At 31.5% G+C, this 20,909-nt stretch overlaps 1 protein-coding gene across 12 annotated transcripts in view; it reads right to left on the bottom strand.

Moving 5' to 3' along the window:
- Positions 1-20,909, bottom strand: part of LOC139481930 (UDP-N-acetylhexosamine pyrophosphorylase-like) — a 116,104-nt gene that overhangs the window by 76,837 nt on the left and 18,358 nt on the right. For 4 of the 12 annotated variants that reach the window (XM_071265500.1, XM_071265507.1, XM_071265496.1 and 1 more), the window contains one exon: positions 15,903-19,985. The exons of the other annotated variants lie outside the window; for them this stretch is intronic. In XM_071265500.1, the coding sequence (XP_071121601.1) occupies positions 19,881-19,985 (105 nt within the window). In that variant the 3' untranslated portion in view covers positions 15,903-19,880. Of the gene's footprint in view, positions 1-15,902; positions 19,986-20,909 lie in introns of those variants that run through there. 12 annotated transcript variants of the gene reach the window in all.

Genomic DNA, 20,909 nt, shown 5'->3' with positions numbered 1-20,909 from the left:
ACGAAATTGATTTTCCTCTAATTTCTGTTAATAAAGTTTCTAGAAAGAGTTGATCGTTTATAGTAAATTGAATTTCTAAGTCATTTATCTTTTCTAATGTTTCTCTCTTGTATACTAGTGACGCGTATTGTTCTTTAACTTTATTTATAGTCTCTTTAACAGCAACTGAATATTCAATGTCATGTAAAAGTGAATTGTTAAATTTCCATAGACCTTTACCAATTATAAAGTTATTCATCTTTAAATGTAACATTATTGGGGAGTGATCGGATCTATAACTGTTGAGAATGTGTATATCATGTACATGTTGATTAAGGCCTTGCGATATTAAAAAGAAATCCAATCTTGCTTGTTTAATGGGATTATTTTTTCTCCATGTAATTTTTTTTAGTTCAGGGTACAATTCCCTATAGGGATCTGTTAAATCATAATTTTCTATTATATTTAAAACTTTCTCTTTGGCTTTTGGGTTATTTACATTTTGGTAATTATAAGTATCAAGATTTTGGTTTTGGACTAAATTGTAATCTCCAGTTATTAAAACTGATTGGTTGTTCAAGTCTTCTATTGTATCACTTACTCTAGAATAAAATTCAGGTGAATCTTTATTTGGACCATATAAGCTTATCAAAGTTATTCTTTTTCCTTCAATTTCAATATCAATTCCTAACAGATTTCCTTGATCATCCTTTTTTATCCTATATATCTTGTATTCAAAGTTTTTGGTAAAAAATATTGCTACCCCTCTTTTGTTTGTTGCAAAAGAATTGAAAATACAGTCTCCTCCCCATAGATTTTTTATTGATATTTCTTCTTTTTCTGAAAAATGTGTATCTTGTAAACAATATATGTGGCAATTTTTTGCTTTAAGATAATCAAAAACATCTCTCCTCTTCTCCTTTGAATTTAAACCTTGACAGTTGTATGAAACAATTTTAATACCACTATCACTCATTTATTCAATTTTATTTTTATAGCTGAATAATAAATACTTGAGATTTGATAAGAGTATTGCAACCGTCTTCTCCCATAGTGTTTTATATAACTAAGTGATAATGTAACTCTGAAATGTCTGATCTCCTCTACCTTGTCTGCATTAATTTCCTGCTGTATCCTAAATACATCATAGTTTCCATACAATAAGTAATACTGTGTCAAAATGAAAAACAAACATAAATAATAAAAAAAAACAAAAAGAAAGAAAGAAAATTTGAGATCATAGTGTAAATATCAAACATCTAATAATAATTAAAAACAAATTACTATTGTATTGAAGAGTAACCTATCCACTTGTGTTCAAATATGTTTTAATACAGAAATACTGTGTACAAAGGGAGATAAATCTATTTAATTTAAATTATAATAAAAATTATCTCCATTATATATAATGTGTTTTCATATCAAAATCTAAATGCATTAAATATACACTGTTTTGGTTGATTTAAGTAACTTTTTATTTCATTTCAATTCAAATGAGTCAGACCGAAAGAAATAGTGGGTTAATGAAGACAATAAATATGTGTACATTTAGTTTTTGCTTTCAACATGTACAAACAGACAAAACAAATGTTTGATTTTCAATGAAATCAATAGATTTGTTTTGTTTATATTGTTTATGTAGTGTTAACATTTTCAGGATTTTGCAAGTGTTTATTTTTTTCTTAATACACTTCATGATATTTACACCATGAGCACAGGAAAGCATGTATATGTAACTAATAATTAATAGCAGCTAATCTAAAAGCTATTGACATGTACAAATTAAGCTTCAGCCATGCACAAATTAAGCTTCAGCCATGCACAAATTAAGCTTCAGGCAAATCAACACAAATAAAACTCATATAAATATAAGCTAAGCAGTAAGCAGCAAGCACTAGTAGAAAACATAAAGCATGTTTGATAGGGCTACACGATTGATTCTCTTTTAAAAGAAGTAAAATTTATTAGTACTATTTGTTAATCCAGCTTCACTTATTCATTCAAGTCATTTGTAATAAGCTCACCTTCTATCATGGTATTATTTGAGACAAGATAACAGTAAAAAAATTCTGTCCCATAAAGTTTCATTAGAACAAGGCTTCTAATGATGAATTTTGTGTAAATTTAACTGTTTTACGGTTTCTATTATCGGGTGAGTACTGACCTTACAACCAGTCATTTAAGCGTGAGAAAAAAAAATAGTCGTTAAGCTTTAAAATTTGGAGACTATATAATATGTATATATGACATACATAGTTTAACCTAGTATCCTATCTTGGCTATTTTAGTGGAGTAGGAAAACATTCCTGTTTTACCGACATTACATGCTGGAAAGCACTAAAATAAAAATATTTAGCTGTGGCAAACAAAAAACGCAAGAAAAAAAAAATCAAAAAGAAAATCCCCAACATACACACATCACAAAAAAAAAAAAACAACAAAAAAACCCAGAACATTAACACATCTATACTTACTGCTATGTCACACCCTAAAAAATATTAAAGTATTAAATATACATTTTTGTATATTTGTTTATGAATATAGATATTTATACCAAACAAGTAAATATACCAAAAAAACAGAGATACATATAAACAATTTGTGTACTGTTTGTTCTACATGTACAAGTATTGATCAGACAAAACTGATGTCTTTACGGACGTTCCAGACATCTCGTGCATTTAGTCGAGTTTCTAAAACCAAGTGTACACCTCTTGCTCTTATCCTTGTTTGTAGTTTTTCTTTAGTCCTGATGTTATATGCTATTTTCGCAAGATCGTTACGTGCCTCTTTCATAATAACGGGGAGATCATCAACAATTTTTATCCTTTTTTTTGCAAGTTTGTAAGCCTGAGCCATTATACATTGTTTGTCGTCATAATGCATGAACCTGACAATAATTGCATCAGGGCGTTTTGTACCGTCAACTGGAGCTTTAGCGGGAATCCTATGTGCATTTGCAATAGGGAAACTGTCGGCTTTAAATTTTTCGATACCAAGATCTTTAACAAATAAGTTATCAATCACTTCCCAAATTATCTCATTTGGTTTTTGTTCGACTCCATAGATGAGGACATTGTATTTCCTATCATGTTTCTCAAGTAGTACTTGACATTCTTTGAGTGAAGCAAGTTTTTTGTCTATGTCTAATTTGAGCAATTCTAATTTCTCGGTTTCTAAACAATTGAACTGAGATTCCAAATGTCCCACACCTCTCTCAAGCTCATTGTGGTCTTGCCTAAGTTGTTGTACTTCAGTGTTTGTGATACTAAGGTCAGATTTTACTTGCCCTACTTCAGATTTCACATCACTAATAAGTTCCGTCAAGTTTTTCGCAACGGAGCCAAGCCTAGAAGAAAAGTTTGTGACCTTACTGTCTATACTCAATATTATGTTTTTAAGGTCAACAACGTCTTCTTTTGTCGCCATGTCTATTTCATTTAAATTTCAATCAATCAAATTATGTACGGATATTTTTTTTCGATATATTGTTTTTGTAGTGTTTATTTGTTACCACAATATTCTGAAAGTTATATGACTGTTATATGACTATTAATTTCATATTAATTTCATATTTTCAACAACATAAACACATAATAAATGGATAAGTTACTCTTTTTTCTTCAGCAAGAAATTTTCATGGGCGCCGCCATGACAGGGGCGATAATCTCTTTCAATCTTTGAAATTTGTCTTTATATGTATTAAAATTGATCTTTGTCAGTTTATTAAAAGCAAACTAAATATTATGATATTGTTATAAACATTTGTACTAACATCGATCTACAAACTGTCGAGACCTGTATCTTGGCAATGCACAAGGTCATGTTTTCCTCTGACCGTTTATAGCGTCTTTACACTAAATCCATCGGATGTTATGTATAAACTGATTGATGATTTAGTCTTAAATACATTATTTCTTTTATTAGTTGTTTTTGACTTTGAACTAGCTGTCAGTAACTGCGAGTACTCTCACATTGTTAATTTGATCTGTTGATACTATGTGCAACGCTTCTTTGTTATTGAATGTTTACTTATTCAGGTTTATTTCTGGCTGTATACCGGCTTTGCTAAGTTTTTGGTTTTACTATGAATTTTCACTTCTTCGTTCTATGAACATCAAAATTATTAATTTTGTAAAATATATTTTCTTTTTCTTATGAAAATGTACTCTCTGATCTGAACTTAGTATCTTTTTGTTGTACGGTTGTATAAGTACCCGGCAACGTCAACTATTTTTGTTATATGTATTTCTAGCTGTGTCCATCTGATGAGTTATGCCTTTTTCAACTGATTTCTATTGTTCGTTCTTGCGTTGTACTGTTACACCAATGTCCCTATTAAGGGGACCGTTGAGATCCCGCTAACATGTTTAACCCCACCTCATGATGAATATATTAACCTGTCCCAAGTCAGGAGCCTTTAATTCAGTGGTTGTCGTTTGATGCTGTGTTACATATTTGGTTTTCGATCATTCTTTGTACATCAATTAGGCCCTTAGATTTCGCGTTTGAATTGTTTTACATTTGTCATTTCGGGGCTTTTTATGGCTGACTATAAGATATCCTCATTGTTGAAGGGCGTATGGGTACCTATAGTTATAAATTGCTGTCTCATTTGTGTCTTTTGTGAAGACTTGTGTTATTGGCAATCATACCACATCTTCTTTTTATATAGCTGAATCATCAAAATGTTAAACTGATTATATTCTTAAAGTGTTAACTATTATTCTTTTTACAGTAAAAGATGATTTTTAGAAATATTGTGATTAGATATCTTCAATCAGATTGGGATCATATCTGGATTCTTAAAAATTGTATAGATCTGCTGCTAAATCGTGGATCACAATGTCTGCAGTGTTTGCTACGCTGAACTCTGCTATTCCTTATGCTTAATTGAAAGATTGACTTCCCTATCTCATGAAACAGAACTTTTAGTAGACTGCTTTTTGTATGAAATCGTAAATACAAATTTCTTGTTATGGAATATAGTTATTCTTATTTTATTACAAACCACACTAATTCTATTGAATAAATATACTAAGATGATATCATTAAAATGCTGGACTTTTTTGTTGACAATATAGTTGATGAGATCGGAGGATTGACTTTTCATCAGACAATCGGTATTCCAACAGGTTCTAATTGTGCAATCCTGGTCTTTTCGTTTTTGTGCTCGTATGAAGCAGAATTGGTTCAGAACCATCTAAAAGACATAATTAAAAAGCATCTTGGCTGTGTAATTATTTAATTTTACTTTCAGATATAAAAATTATAGAAGATGACTATCAATTAATAACCATTTTTTTAAGTCAGGGCTTGCATCTCATATATCCCTAGTGAACTTGAAATTCAGGATACTACTGATAATAGAAGAACTACTCCATACCTTGATCTGTTCCTCAATGTTGATATAAATGCCATCATGGACGACTTCAGACTAAAATCTATGACAAACGCGATTATTTCTTCATTATTATCATCCAATTCGCCATTTCTCAAGCAGATACATACCTTCTGTCTCGTCGTATGGTGTTTATATATCTTAATTGATACGTTAGGGTTCGTGTTGCTTATTATTTAGTTTTTTATGTTGTGTCATGTGTTTTTTGTTTTTGTTTGTCTGTTTGTCTTTTTAATTTTTAGCCAGGCGTTGTCAGTTTATTTTCGATTTATGAGTTTGACTGTCCCCTTGGTATCTTTCGTCCCTCTTTTATGCTTGTCTATGTTTACACTATAAAGACTTCATATACAGGAGTGTGCTCCTTACACTGAAACAGCTCTGACACGAGTTATGAAAATGAAAGATTAAAAATAAAAAAAAAAATTGTTTATTTACACGATGAGTCTGTCTCAACTAACAAATGACATTTTACCACGTCTTACATTGTTGTTTAACATCTACGTTGTTTGGACTGTTAAGTACCAAACGTGAACTTTTCTCTAAAATGATTTCCTGAGTGTGAATTGGCATTGCTTTACTACAGAGTACAAAACATTGAAATCCATTTGTTGTTGCAAATTGTGTTTCATTGTTCAATTTTCTCTCTTTGAACACTTTTAAAATCATTTTGGACAGAGATTTCTCGTTGTATCAAGATAGTCCAAAGAATTACCTCCCTATGCTCGATCTTTCCTTTGGGCAATCCTGGCATCCGTCGGTGTATGTTATGACAGAAAAAAAACCAACGTCACCATATCCGAACAAATTATATATAAAGTAAATTACAAGGGTGGAAATCTAGATGTCTACACTACAAAGATACCAACAGACCGAGCAACACAAGTTCATGTGTGAGTTCATGTGCTTCGGATGGACAAACAGATCCTGTTCAACGTCTTTCACTGTAAATGACTTCTCATTATCTAAATTTACTGTTAACACATATTTGAATTTTTTTGAAATACTAAGGCTTTTCTACCTCAGGCATATATTACCTTAGCTGTATTTGGCAAAACTTTAAGAATTTTGGTCCTCAATGCTCTTCAACTTCGTACTTTATTTGACCTTTTTAACGTTTTTGGATTCGAGCGTCACTGATGAGTCTTTTGTAGACGAAACGCTTGTCTGGCGTACATACTAAATTTAGTCCTGGTATCTATGATGGGTTTATTTACACTGACTAGAACATAGTTTTCATGATAATTTCATGTAAATGCAATAAAAATGGATGGACATTTTCATTCAAGAGTAAGAACTTCATTAAAGAGTCAGTTTAATATCGACTTTGACCGGATTTTTTTATTGATTTTAATTCACTGCATACATTTTGCCGCTTACAGATTCTCCCTGCAATATGATTTTTATGTAGATACACAAATGAGTAAAAATCGTAATTGAAGTATGTAACTTAGTTAACCTTTCTTATATTATAAGTTTTGTTATAAGTTATAGTTTTCAAGATTATAGGTAAAAAAAAAATAGTATCGCTTTTTTTAATATCTTTATCTACTTTAGTTAAATTTCTGTATCTGCTTTCAAGAGTTTTTGGTTAAACTCAAAATATACGGACAACAACTTTGAAACGTAAGAAGTAGACTTAAAATGTCATCTATGTTCCTTGTAAATCCTGTCTTGGTTGACAATTTTTGCAGTTCAAAATGAAATGAAATAATTATTATTCAAAATGTTATTGTATTTGACTATTTTCTATTGTTTTATTTTCTTGATGACAAATTGGTTTCTTCTCACTGCGCTTGTTTTCTAGTCCCTTCTTGACGCATTTAATTGATAATTGATAATTGGTTAAACTATACTTGCTTGTTGGTCTTTTTACGCTGAAATTTGTTCGATTATTCGTTTTTTATTTGTCATCCTATACTCTATAGTTATCGAAATAATAACAAAACAAAACTGCACAAAATGCTAAGAATAAAGTAACTTAGTGGCGATAACACCGACATTGGATTGTATGATACATATGCAAAATTGTTTAAGTCATATATATATATATATATATAAACAAGTCTAAATTGAAAACTACGTTCAAACCTATGATTGCGTTGGATAAAAACCGCAATTTTTATACTTGTGCATGTAAAACAAATTTCGTTGTAGAAGGGTCTATATATTTATGATGAAAAAAGCGTGTGTTTTCGCCTACAAAATTTTTGGTTTGCCATTCCATAAATAAATAAATTAAAAAAAGTAGAATGCAATGATCGAATAAAAGTAAGAAATGTCCATAAAAGAGGGACGAAAGATACAAAAGTGACAGTCAAACTCATAAATCGAAAATAAACTAACAACGCCATGGCTAAAAATGAAAAAAAAGACAAATAGACGAGCAATAGTACATACAACATAGAAAACTAAAGAATAAGCAACACGAACCCCATAATAAGTAGTTATATTTCTTAATCTACCCCAATCATTAGTGTGTAGATAATAATTAATCAGTTTATAAATCATGTGATTGATAACCTACCTGGTAAACTAAAAGTTTATGAAATTTAGTTTCAAATCGAAAGGTAATTTTAAGATTATGTCTGATATCTATAAGATTATTTCTTTTTTAGTACGTTTTCCTATTAACCATTCAATAGTTATCAAAGGTACCAGGATTATAATTAAGTACGCCAGACGCGCGTTTCGTTCACATATCCTTTCTTGTAAAACAAAACTGAACTTCTAAATTGTTTAAAATAAATAATTAAAAATGATGTTAAGAACCGTAACTCTCTATTGTTAGTGTGTTTACATATAACAAGTACCTATACAGGTTTGAATTTAATAGTCTTCTTCTTGTTGACAGAAAAAAAAACGGAAATTTAATTTGATGCATGCATAACATGTTTTATTTATTGATCTCTTCGTCTACTTAACCAAGATTTGAATATCTTAGGCAAAATTAAACAAAATGTGTGTTTCCTATTACGGTATCCTCCTTATTCTCTAAGCTAAAAAATAGCCTACCCGAAAGTTTTTTTTTTTGCATTTTTCAATAACCACTTTTCAAGTCAGAATGTCCCTTCTATAGACTCAATGTAAAAAAGCGGTTAAACACAAAATAATCCCTACCTACACGTACCCTATTGTTTTCAAAGGTGTATTAGGAAAAACATATATTTTTTTTTAGGGGGGGTCTTAGTCCTGCTAAATTGTAATGTTATATGCTATTAATTTGTTTAGCGGCCAGCTGAAGGACGCAAAAGGGTGCGGGAGTTTCTCGCTCCATTGAAGACCCATTAGTGGCATTCGGCTGTTGTCTGGTCTATGTTCCTGTTGTTGTCACTTTGAAACATTCCCCATTTTCTTTTTCAATTTTATTAAGATTGGTTGTGAAATAAGTTTATATGTTTTACTATTTGTTTAATCAATCAACAATAAATATATCGACATAACTCTTACTTATAATCAGATGATCGATTGATATGACTGGCTTATATTTGTTCCAATTCAAAATAAATCAATATATCGTCTGTCCCAATACGACAAACGGTTCAAAGTCATAGGTAATGAACCTTGCATTCAAAGTAAATCGAACTGAATTTCTCTATTAATGGTCCAATGTTTTTCTATCTTTTATGAATATGAAAATAGTCGATTTTATCAGTTTAATTTTTTAAAGACTGATTGAAAGTTACTCAAGCTGCAACGAATAAAATATACATGTATGTTGATTTTGGTGTATTAAAAACCAAGTCATGTGGAAATGAGATCATTCAGAATTATTTCGTATTTTATAATATATATTTTTGAAGATAAGTCCACCGATTGAACAAATAGTATTATGACTAATCATTTATCACTGATTTTAGTTTTGTAGTGTGTTTAATGGCGGCATCATCTCACAGTTGTGGTTTCTGTGACCTCCGCCACATCACCAAACCATCAATAGTCTGGTGTACAGAATGTGACGAGGGACTATGTTTAGAATGCAATGAACATCACAGTTTGTCTAAGGCATCGCGAACCCATAGTGCGATACCTATTGCCGAATAACATAAACTACCAGCTGATTTACTGAAAAATACTCAGTATTGTCCAAAGCACAATAAAAAACATCTATTCTATTGCCAGAAGGATGAATGTCCCTGCTGCAGCACATGTATCGTGGAATGTCACAAAGAGTGCCGGGACATCTTCGAATTAGATGATGTTATTCTGAACGCAAAAACCTCCAATGCCTTGTTCAAAATAGAGGAAACATTAGTTGAAGTAGCAGAGAATCTACAGAAAATCAGTCAGCATCAACATAGAAATTTATCGACTTTGAAAGAAAAGAGAAAAGAAATCGAAAAAGAAATAAAAGAGACCAGAATGAAGATCAATAACCATCTCGACAAGTTATACGAAGATTTAATGAAACAACTTTATGTACTCGAAGAACAAGAAAACTCTAACGGATCTTCAAATGTTTCTCTCAATGAAGCAAATAGAACAGAAAGCCCTCAGGAAACAAACATTTATGCAGTCTCTTGTAGAAAGCGGAAGGCAGACTACTCTTTCATATACGATTAGCACCTCTATCCAAAATATCATATCACAAATCAAAAGTTTTGGAGAAGTGCGTATTGAATCTAAATCTTTCGATATGGTTCTGATAAAGAAAAAGTCAAAACAAGCCCAATTGATAGTACCAGCCGTTCAACGAAGATCCATTGAAGATATAAAGCTAATGATACACAAGACCATTACCATTGAAAGAGGCTACATTTACGGATGTTGCATACTGCCTGATGGTAAATTGGCATTAACTTATAACTCTTACAAAACAGTAATTTTATTCAGCAATAGTGGGTTGAAAGACTTTGAGGTGAAAATGCCGTGTAAAGTGTTTTATATAGCGTATATAAGCCAGGACAATGCATTGGCTGTCACATCTGGTAATTCAGAAATGTGTATTATCATTGTAGACATAGAGAAAAAACAAATCAAGAAAACAATTTTACTAGATTCCAATAGTTATGGTATTGCATTGAAAGATAATCGATTGATTTATTCCGGTAACGACTAAGCTATACGAATGATTAATCTGTACAACGAATCAATACGGGACATAGTGCGAAACAAAATGCCCTCAAACTGTTACACTGTGACATTTAGGGACAACATATATCATACAAGTTATAGTACAAACACTGTTACATGTTATAATCTACAAGGAAAACTACAATGGACATTCCATAACGAACGCGCTTTGAAGTCTCCTCATGGTATTGATGTAGATAATGATGGTAACGTGTACGTGGTGGGGTACGGATTGAATAATGTGGTAGTTATCTCCCCTGATGGCCAACGACATAAAGAGGTATTGACAGCAAGTGATGGTCTATTTAATCCTGTGGCACTTCATTATAGTGGACTCAACAATCAGTTGCTTGTCGCCAACTTCAACGACACGGCTTTTTTGTTTGATTTAATTTGAAAAACATAATTGTCAAAGTTGCTGTCTCTTTAGATCAATATATGAAATGTTTATAGACAATAGGCAATATTCATTTGCACAAACATATTTTGAATTTGCAGTTGATTTTCGATTATAATTAATGGATTTAGGGAACCTAATTTGTTCATTGGCAGTCTTTATATCAGTTCATATTCCTATTATCTATAATCGATGTACCTAATATTTTCTGTTTTACCTAATATTATTAATTAAAATAATTAATTTCAAAATCATTGGTTCATTTAGTTTGTATTAAGAAAAACATTTTTCTTATGTCAAGTTTAAACTTGTAATCAGGGATTTTGTAGAATCCCTGGCAATATTTTCAGTGATTTTTGCATAATATTTGCAGTATAGATTGACTTTCTCGGCGAGTGCATCAGATTCAGCATGAAGAATTCGGAACGGAAATGTGAGATTCCGTCTCAAAAAACTAGACCCGATTGAAGGACGAAAATAGACATTGATGGTTATAAAGTTTGCAAGCAATAGCTAAATAAATGAGACACAGATGATGCCCTCGCTGGCATATAATAAAGGGTTATAAAGGGACTCTTGTGAACATTTGTCTCATTTGAAATCATACCACATCTTCTTTTTTATATAACTTAAGAACAGTAAAAGAGATGCTACCCAAATTCAAACTTGATCTGTGTTTTGTGGTAATTAGCATTATATAAAATTGAGAATGGAAATGGGGAATGTGTCAAAGAGACAACATCCCGACCATAGATCAGACGACCGCAGAAGGTCACCAATGCAGCCAGAAACTCCCGCATATGTATATGTTTCATAACATTTGAGTCAGACGAACTAAAGTAATAGAACAGAAACATGAGAAAGAAAAATCAGCGTTTTCATTTGTAATTGGGCACAACTCTTAAATGGCGAAAGTGACATTATCCAAATTCAAACCTTAACCCATTTTGTTTTGTAATAAGCATTGTGTATAAATTTTATAATATTTTGTTTAGGCAAACTAAAGTTAGAGAGCAGTAACGAAAATATCAACATGTTTTCCATTGTAAAAGGGCATAACTCTAGAACGGTTTGAGTGACGCCACCCACATTCAATTTTTGTCTGTGTTTTGTTGCAATAAGCATTGTTTATATGTTTCATAACATTTGGTTGAGGCAAACTAAAGTTACAGAACGGAAACCAATTTTTGGACTGACCGAGCCTATAAAATTATAAACCAAAGACTTTTAAAGTCATATACTAAGTAACACCTCTTGTAATCTGACAACAATGATTTCCAATTGAAATGCAATGAATTACCATAAAGCTTGTAGGCGTCTCTAATTGGATATTCACGAGTGCTTTCCCCAGCTTTCTCTCTTTTAATACCGTTTCTTTTTATATAAATGAAATACGTCATAAAATTAGACGATACAGATTATTGGAAATAAAATGTAAATTTCAGTATAAGAACATGTTAAGTGCGAGGTGAATATGAAACATGTTATGTACTGACCAACATGGTATCCTAGATGTTTAACGTATGTGTTAGTTCACAGGGTTACAGTTCGCAGAAAGCAATGTCATGATACCCGTACAACATGTATGTATTTTTTGTGTGACACAGAAAAATAGAATCAGACTTGGTTGTTGTCTAGGTGAAAAATGACACAAATGGAACCTTTGATTACTGCCTACAGTTTACAGTAGTTGTCCAATCCATACAAATACTGATCTCTCAAATGCCGAAAGACTAATAATTGTATTCCGTCAAATGCTTTTAATTCGTATGATAACGAGAGCGCATACGATGAAATGTCTCGCCTGCTTTACTTATCATTGAATTTATGTTGAAATTTGTAACATGAAGTTTTTACCACAAGTATCACATAAACTTAAACATTATCAATGTTTTAAGATGATGAAGCCTTATAATCTTTCCATACACCAAATATAGTTGACTTGATGCTTAGTCTCTGGAAGGTTAAACAAATTACGAAAATATATCATTAACCAAGGAACCATGAAACTGAGGTCAAGGTAAGATAATACCTGCCAGACAGACACCTTATATGCATTTCATTCACCAATAAGAGCTGACTTATTACTTTTAAAGATTTGAAAAACAAACTGAAACCCAAAAAACTTAACAAGTCCAATGGACCTTTAGAATAAGGTCAAGGTCATATGATACTTGCTGGAATGACGTGTATACCTTACACTCATTTAATACACTAAATAGAGTTGACGAATATAGTACTAAAACCTAACATTGACCATTGACCATGAAAATGAGGTCGAGGTCATATGATACTGGCTTGAGTGATGTGTATACCCTACAATAATTTTAAACACTTAATATAGTTGACAAATATAAAAGTACTTGAAAAACAGACAAAAAAAAACCCAACTTAACATCGACCAATGAACCATGAAAATGAGGACAAGGTCAGATGACACCTGCCACACTGACATGTACCCATTACAGTCATTCCATACACAACATATAGTTATCCCACTGTTTATAGTATTTGAAAAACGAACCTAATCAAGTATCACTGGTCAATGCAATGAGGTCATGCCAGGTGAATACTGTCGCATGGAAATGAAGACGTTGCAAGGAACCCATATACCAAATGTAGATATCCTATAACTCATAAGTGAGAAATTCGCATTACAAAAGAATTATTATCACTAACCCATAAACACATGAAAAATGAGGTCAAGGAAATTGAACTTATGGCAGACGGAAACTTCATAACATAAAGTATCTACAAACAAGATATGAAGCATCCAGGTCGTCTACCTTCTGATATACAAAGCTTTAAACATTCTGAAATATAGAAACTACATAGAAAAAAGACACCAGATAGTAATACCAATGTCTCCCATACTGCGAATTTCATCACAGGCGAGACATTTTGTATAGCAGCAACCAATGCTTAGTATCGGAACGTAACTGAAGATCATAGAATCGTCAGATCTGTCAAGCTTACTTATAAACACATCTATTTGCATTGATCGAGTTGTTGTGCCTATATTTTTTTTAAACAAATAGAATCATTTACCAAGCAACTCTTTTGTAATTTTCATTAAAATAATTATCTTGGGTAATAATATTTTACACTTAAAATGAGTTTATAACTTAAAAATCTGATTTGATATCATTAATAAATTGCTTGAGATGTATATGGATAAGTCTGAAAATTTCATCACACGGCACAAAATTGTTTGTGCTCTATCTCAGAAGCAGATGGAACTATTTTATATAAATAGATTATTAGGACACATTCGTTTTGGAATGCTGTACACATGTTATACAGGGGCTTTATCATCCAATCAGCAAGGGGGTTTCCCAGTCACTTCTGCATGTGCTTCTCGTTTACTAATTGTTTTGCGAGATCATACTAATTAACCAATGAGATTGCTTATTAATTTTCAATTGACCAATCAGCACTAATTAGTATGGCCTTTGTTTTAAACACGCAATCATAATTATTCTAAAAGCAGCGCTTGCAGTCATTTTATATTTTTCGGGAAAATAGTTTCTTCCCACCCACCACTCCCTAGTGAACAGTTTTTTTTTTATTTGCTATATACATATATTACGGATATTTTTGCATTCGTAGAATCTATGCATACTTTTATATTGTTTCATTAGTAGAGTAGTATTGTTTCAAAGAACTCACAGTTTTTATGTACTTCTTGTATGGAGTACCACAGTTTTTCAATTTGATTTTGCTTTCTTTGTAAATATGTTTATTGCTTATTGATATGCAAAGAAAATATTAAACTGTGATTCTTCTCCCGAACCTGAGAAATTAAATTAATGACTATGAAGCAACTGACAATATTGTTTCGATTGCAATCCAACCTTTACACTAAAATCAGAACTAATGTATTTATTGTGCCTATTTTGTTTTTGTATTTGTGGTTGTAGTCCATATACTTACTTAAAGGTGACAATTTTTAAAGGCTAATTTAAACTTCTATACCACACTTAGGTACAATTATAAGTATAAGGACTTATGTTAACTTTAACAAATCTGAGAGAACATGTCTCTAACAAATTCATGACACTAGGTGGACAGTTCCAATATGTATTCATTCTTTAAAAATATAGGAGTTAATTACACAAATGTGTACATTCTTTTGAAAATCTTTCTTGTAAATTACTAAGTTTCCAAAAATTGTTTGGAAAATGGGAAAATTTCCTAAAAAATGCCATGACAGCCTGTGCAACTCTTATATATGCACAGTAAATCTGTGCAGCTAAGATTATCTAGAATGAACACTGTAAGAGATTTAAACAGAATATTTACAACAATTGTCAGTTTTGGTGACTATGACTATGAAGTTCCCAAATTTGAAAAAATCTTCTTTAAACAGTTCTATAAAAATTATATGTTGTGATGTTATGCTATTGTTTCAGAAAAAGGGAGAAGGTTTGGTACCATTAAAACGTTTAATCCCGCTGCAAATGTTTGCACCTGTCCTAAGTCAGGAATCTGATGTACAGCAGTTGTCTTTTGTTTATGTAATTTAAACGTGTTTCTCATTCTCGTTTATATAAATTAGACGGTTGGTTTTCCCGTTTGAATGGTTTTACACTAGTATTTTGGGGGCCCTTTATAGCTTGTTGTTCTGTGTGAGCCAAGGCTCCGTGTTGAAGGCCGTACATTGACCTATAATGGTTTACTTTTTTAAATTGTTATTTGGATGTAGAGTTGTCTCTTTGGCACTCACACCACATCTTTCTATATCTATAATAATGATCCTTTATTTCATTTTCTAATTTCATAAAACAATTTTTCAAAAGTCACCTATATGGTTAAGCTCAACATTTTCTTTGAATAATGCCTATGAACCATTATCAATATAATCGAGTGTTTGCTTTTGTCAGGTTTTTGGACTTCCCACTTTCCTTTTGCAATTAACCTTTGAGTATTTTTATTGATACTATTTTGAACTACTACTGAAAAATAATTCATTTATAGAAATGAAGAGTAACTATTTCAAAATCTTCAGCTGGTGAATGTACTGGGTCAGAACTAAAAAGAACAGTTATTCGCAAATGAAAACAAAACTAGGTTTGATTTATTTTTAATTCCAGGTACCTGTAGATACATGTACATAAAGTATGAGAAAAAATCAGATAGATGAAATATTGGTACAAATGATCAGAATATGAAACATGAATTTTGCATAGATCAGTGGGCACATGTTGTTTTTCAAGCAATGAACCAATGGTCATATAGTGGTATATGCATTTTAAAATACCATAAATCATTTTAAATTAAACCTTATAGATTAAAAATATTTTTAGTCCTAGATCTTCATATGATACAAAACTAGTAATGCTTATTACAATGTATTACAATCTACTGTATCTTAACAAATTGACAGATAATTAAGATGTTATTAGTAAAAAGATCAACTGGATCAAAGTTTTGTTGAAGACTAATGAATTTGTATGACTTAATTTGTCTTACAATTGCCCAAATGTTTTTTCTTTGTCACAAAGTTTGGGCAAAATATCTTGGACTAGTTGTTTTGAAACATGTGCAAATATTGGCAACTGTTTGCGAAAGAAAAGAAAGTTGTCCAATTGATGAAAATTGTAAATACATAAATATTAAACTGCTCCAATTATATTGCTAAATACATACATTTTAAATAATAACACCGGGAAATCAATTATAAAGGAAAAGTATGCAAGCTTTGTTATAGGCTGGAAAATCACTACCACCTGTCTAAACAGACTCTGACCCGTCATTTTGCCATATACATGTACAAGGGATCTGTATTTAACTTAAAGAATCAAAGTAGGAACTTTTATCTTTTTATAAAATAAATAAATTTTAATTCTACCCCAGAAGACAAGTAGAATTACTTTTATATAACTATGAACTGATATTCCTTTAACAACTATCATGCTTGTTAGATCATGCGACTGTGGCCAAGTTTGGTTGAATTTGTCTCTAGCTTTAGAGAAGAAAGATTTTTGGAAAAGTTAACAAAAATTTACGAAAAATTGTTAAAAATTTACTATAAAGGGCAATTACTCCTTCAACTTTGCTCATGTTGACATATTTGCTGAACATAACTGCTGTTGACAGTTTATCTCTATCTATAATAATATTCAAGATAATAACCAAACACTGAAAAATTTTCTAAAAATTACCAATTCAGGGACAGCAACCCAAAAAGGGTTGTCTGATTCTTCTGACAATTTCATAGCAGATGGATCTTGACCTGATCAACATCTCCCCCTCCTCCCTGTAAGATTTGTTCTAAATGCTTTGGTTTCAGGGATATAAGCCAAAATCTGCATTGTACCCCTATGTTCCATGTTAAGCCATGACAGCCATCTTGTTTGGCGGGCTGGGTCATTGGACACATTTTTAAAACTAAATTCCCCAATAATGATTCAGGGATCTCCATGGATGAAAATTGAACGATGGAGGAACTTTCACCATTACAAACCGTGTCTACCTTGTACAGTGTAGCGCGATCGGAAGTATTTATCCCTCCATACAAGGAATGGTGAACATGCTAATTCATTGCTTATTTAAATTATATTTATTTGAATTTTCATTATAGAATTAGAAGTATCAATATTTTCATTAATTGCCATTTTTAACCATTCAAACGCCAAGTCTTCATGGTCCCCCTTTAGTCGAGAATGACCAAAAGCTTTCATGAAGGTCCCCATGTAGATTTCTTGTATTTTTGGTAATTGTTATGGGGGTTAAAAATCATATGATGTGGAGCTTATTTTTCATGGACACTGTCCAATTTAGCTGCGGAACTGTAGCTCTTAGGTCCTTATGTTATTTTTTGACCGCAAATAGTCAAAAAATAACATAAGGACCTAAGAGCTACGGTTCCGCAGCTATGTCAAATTCAGAATGGCTGATTTGCAGCAACAACAAAACGATTCGTACGGGTTATGTAAAAGGTTAAAGAGATTTGTAAAGCAAACGTTGATAAATGAAAAGGTTTTTAATGACTTTATCTGGCAAATTGATGCTGTGCAACATGTATCTTTCGAGTCTGAATAGAAACCGGAAACGCGGATGTATCAATTTGATTGTAATATACGAAATGAATTCGGAATTACGATACGATATTTCTTTACAGGAAATATTTAAAGTTTTTACTTTTAAACTTTTAAAGTAATTCAAAATTATCGTTACAGCAGTACTCGAGTTAATTGAGATGAAATAATATTTACTGTTTTGCGTCTTATTTTGTACTGCTTAAAAAAGGGGGATGCTGATTGCGTAAGTCAAAACAAAGCACGTGTTCGACTTGTTAAACTGTTTTCTTTGTAACTGGATTATTAATTTATCTATTTAATCTAAATTATCATAATCATTTGCTAAAACTTAGTTGATTATTTCGACAAATGAATCGTCTATCCTCAGATAGTATTCTCGTGTCTGGTTTGTTGATCTACCTGTACAAGCTCAGGTACAAGTGATTAGCGATCTTAATCCGTATATTCATGAGGCGTTAGAACTGTATTGGATTATAACATAAAAAGCCTAAGGGTTATGCAATTACATGCATTTGATTATAATTGATAAAAAAAATGGCGTCGGGCTACAAAAAACGATGAAGTTTTGAACGATGGCGGAAGACATTTAACGATGGCGCAAAATAATTTAACGATGGCGCGAGTCATTTGACGATGGCGCATGACATTTGAACGATGGCGGGGCGCCATCGTTAAACAGGCCATGGAGATCCCTGTGATTGTGGCCAAGTGAGGTTTAATTTAGCCATGTAAGCTAAAAACCAGGTCCTTATAACCTCTTTTACTAAATAGAAGTTTGCAGACTTTTCCTAATTATTGACTTCTGCTACAACCTTACAAGTAAAGAACTATATAGTCATCTTATTCTTAATTGTAATATTTTAATGTTAAGCTCTGAGATTCAAATGTAGAAAACTAACCATTCATTCAGTTTTTACATATTTTTCAAGAATTGTAATTTATTTTGATTTAAGGTTCAATTATATCTATGTCCCAAACACCACTTGACAAAGAGGATGGCATAATCTATGGCAATTACAAAGTAAATCAAAAATTTATTTTCCATTTAGCTATTTAACATGATAATGACAATAACAAAACAAAAAATTGAAAACTATTTCATCTCTTCATTTTAAAATGAGTAACAAAGATTAAAAAAAAAATATATAACAGACATAACAATATTACCATAAACACCATATAATAAAAAAATTACTTGACACACAAATTAACTTTATGCACCAATTAACCTGATTGTTTTTCAATTTTTTGCTAACTTTAACTTTATGTACTCAATACTGAAATTTACTTAAATTTAGCAAACTTACATATAGCAATCAAATGTAAAGATGAGAAAAAAGACAGTTTGTCATTATTTATGTAATTCTTGAACTTTATACTTTATTTGCCTTTATTTACACTTCTTTGATTCAATCTTTTTAATACTTTAATACTCCTTTATATTGACACATTCCACATTTCCATTCTCAATTTTAAGCATCACTGCAGATGAAATTTAATCCTGGTATCTATACTTTGAGTTTATGTGCACCATTCAGTCTACAGTTTTAGAATCTAATGGATTGTAGGTAACTTCATTCATGGCACATCAAAAATAAACATGACTGTGTCATTGGTTGGTTATTCATTCTTTAGAATTCTGCTAACCAATCAAATCACTTTTGCATAAATTTTGAAAATATTACCCAGTATTCATTAAGATTTTGAAGGGGTAAATTTTTTGGCATCATGAAAAACTGGTTTGAATACAAAATGTTTCTTTCCCTATCCTACAAAGTTAAACAAGCCAGTGAAAAAGTAAAAAAAATGCTTTATAATAAATATGCGTAATAGGTGTGTATTATAAAATTCATTAACAAAAGTCCACCACAAATACACTTATGTGTAGTCCGACGAAAATAAAACCATACAATTGTCCCAGATCACAGAAAGCTTCCCTTCCAACCTAGTTCTATATTAAGTAGCTGCCCACACTAAATGATTGTTTACATTAGCTTCTTTCTCCTTGTGTGACCACTGGTTTCTCGTCACTAGGCCCTTGTTCTAGGTAAAGTGGGGAAACAAAACTCTTTCCTTTCACCAGATCTTCTAAACCCTGTAAATAGAAACAGTACATGCTTTGTTATGAAGCAATTATTTTTTCCAGTTGAATTATTTAATTTTTTTTCTGAAATTCATGTAGGAGACTTTTATAGCTGATTATACAGTATGGATTTTTCTCATCTTTGAAGGCCATACAGTTTCTTATATCCACTTCATTTGAGCTTAGGTGGATAGTTGTCTCGTTGGCAATCATACCAGTGATGCCACATCTCTTATTTTTATAATATTTTGTGCAATAAATAATATTCAAGTAAGTCTTCAATAAAGTTAGTGATGCAACGGCCAAAATATTAGAAATTAAAACAACCATTTTTAAATTACCTAAGCATAAGATATACAGTAACAGTTAAATTATTTACCCAAAGAACACTGTTTGTTAAAGTGTGCTGTTGGGTTGCTATCTTGCTGATGCATACCCAACATATATTTTAACTGTATATCCAGACATTATTGTTTGCATTTAATTATTGAGATTTTTAAAGAATAGACAAAAAATGCTAGATAAATTGTTAGGATCTCAGAAAGTCTGCATTGGATATTAGAACAAGTGTTCTTATTATTGCAATACTAACCCAGCATTAATCCCATTAAAAAAAAATCATCATAATTTCTGAATTTACAGTATTCACAATTATTTCTCATATAACTGTGTAGACTTGTAAGGTATAACAAGTGAAACTGCGAGCTACTGCTCACTGATGATACCCCCGCCGCAAGTGGATAATATTAATAGTGTAAAAATATGCAAGTGTTCGGTAAACAGGAAGTTGTCAAGTGATAAATCTGAAAACGCATCACACGGTATAGCTGACTTATATAAAACCTGAAACCAAATTTCAGAAATCCTTGTATTGTAGTTCCTGAGAAAAATGTGACGAAAATTTTCAACTTGGCTATCATGTGTAAAATCATACAA

This window comes from Mytilus edulis, chromosome 7 (assembly GCF_963676685.1).
Source record: "Mytilus edulis chromosome 7, xbMytEdul2.2, whole genome shotgun sequence".
NCBI classification, from domain to species: Eukaryota; Metazoa; Mollusca; class Bivalvia; order Mytilida; family Mytilidae; genus Mytilus; species Mytilus edulis.
Note: the sequence above shows the minus strand (reverse complement) of the source record. Positions and strands in the feature narration are given on the sequence as shown.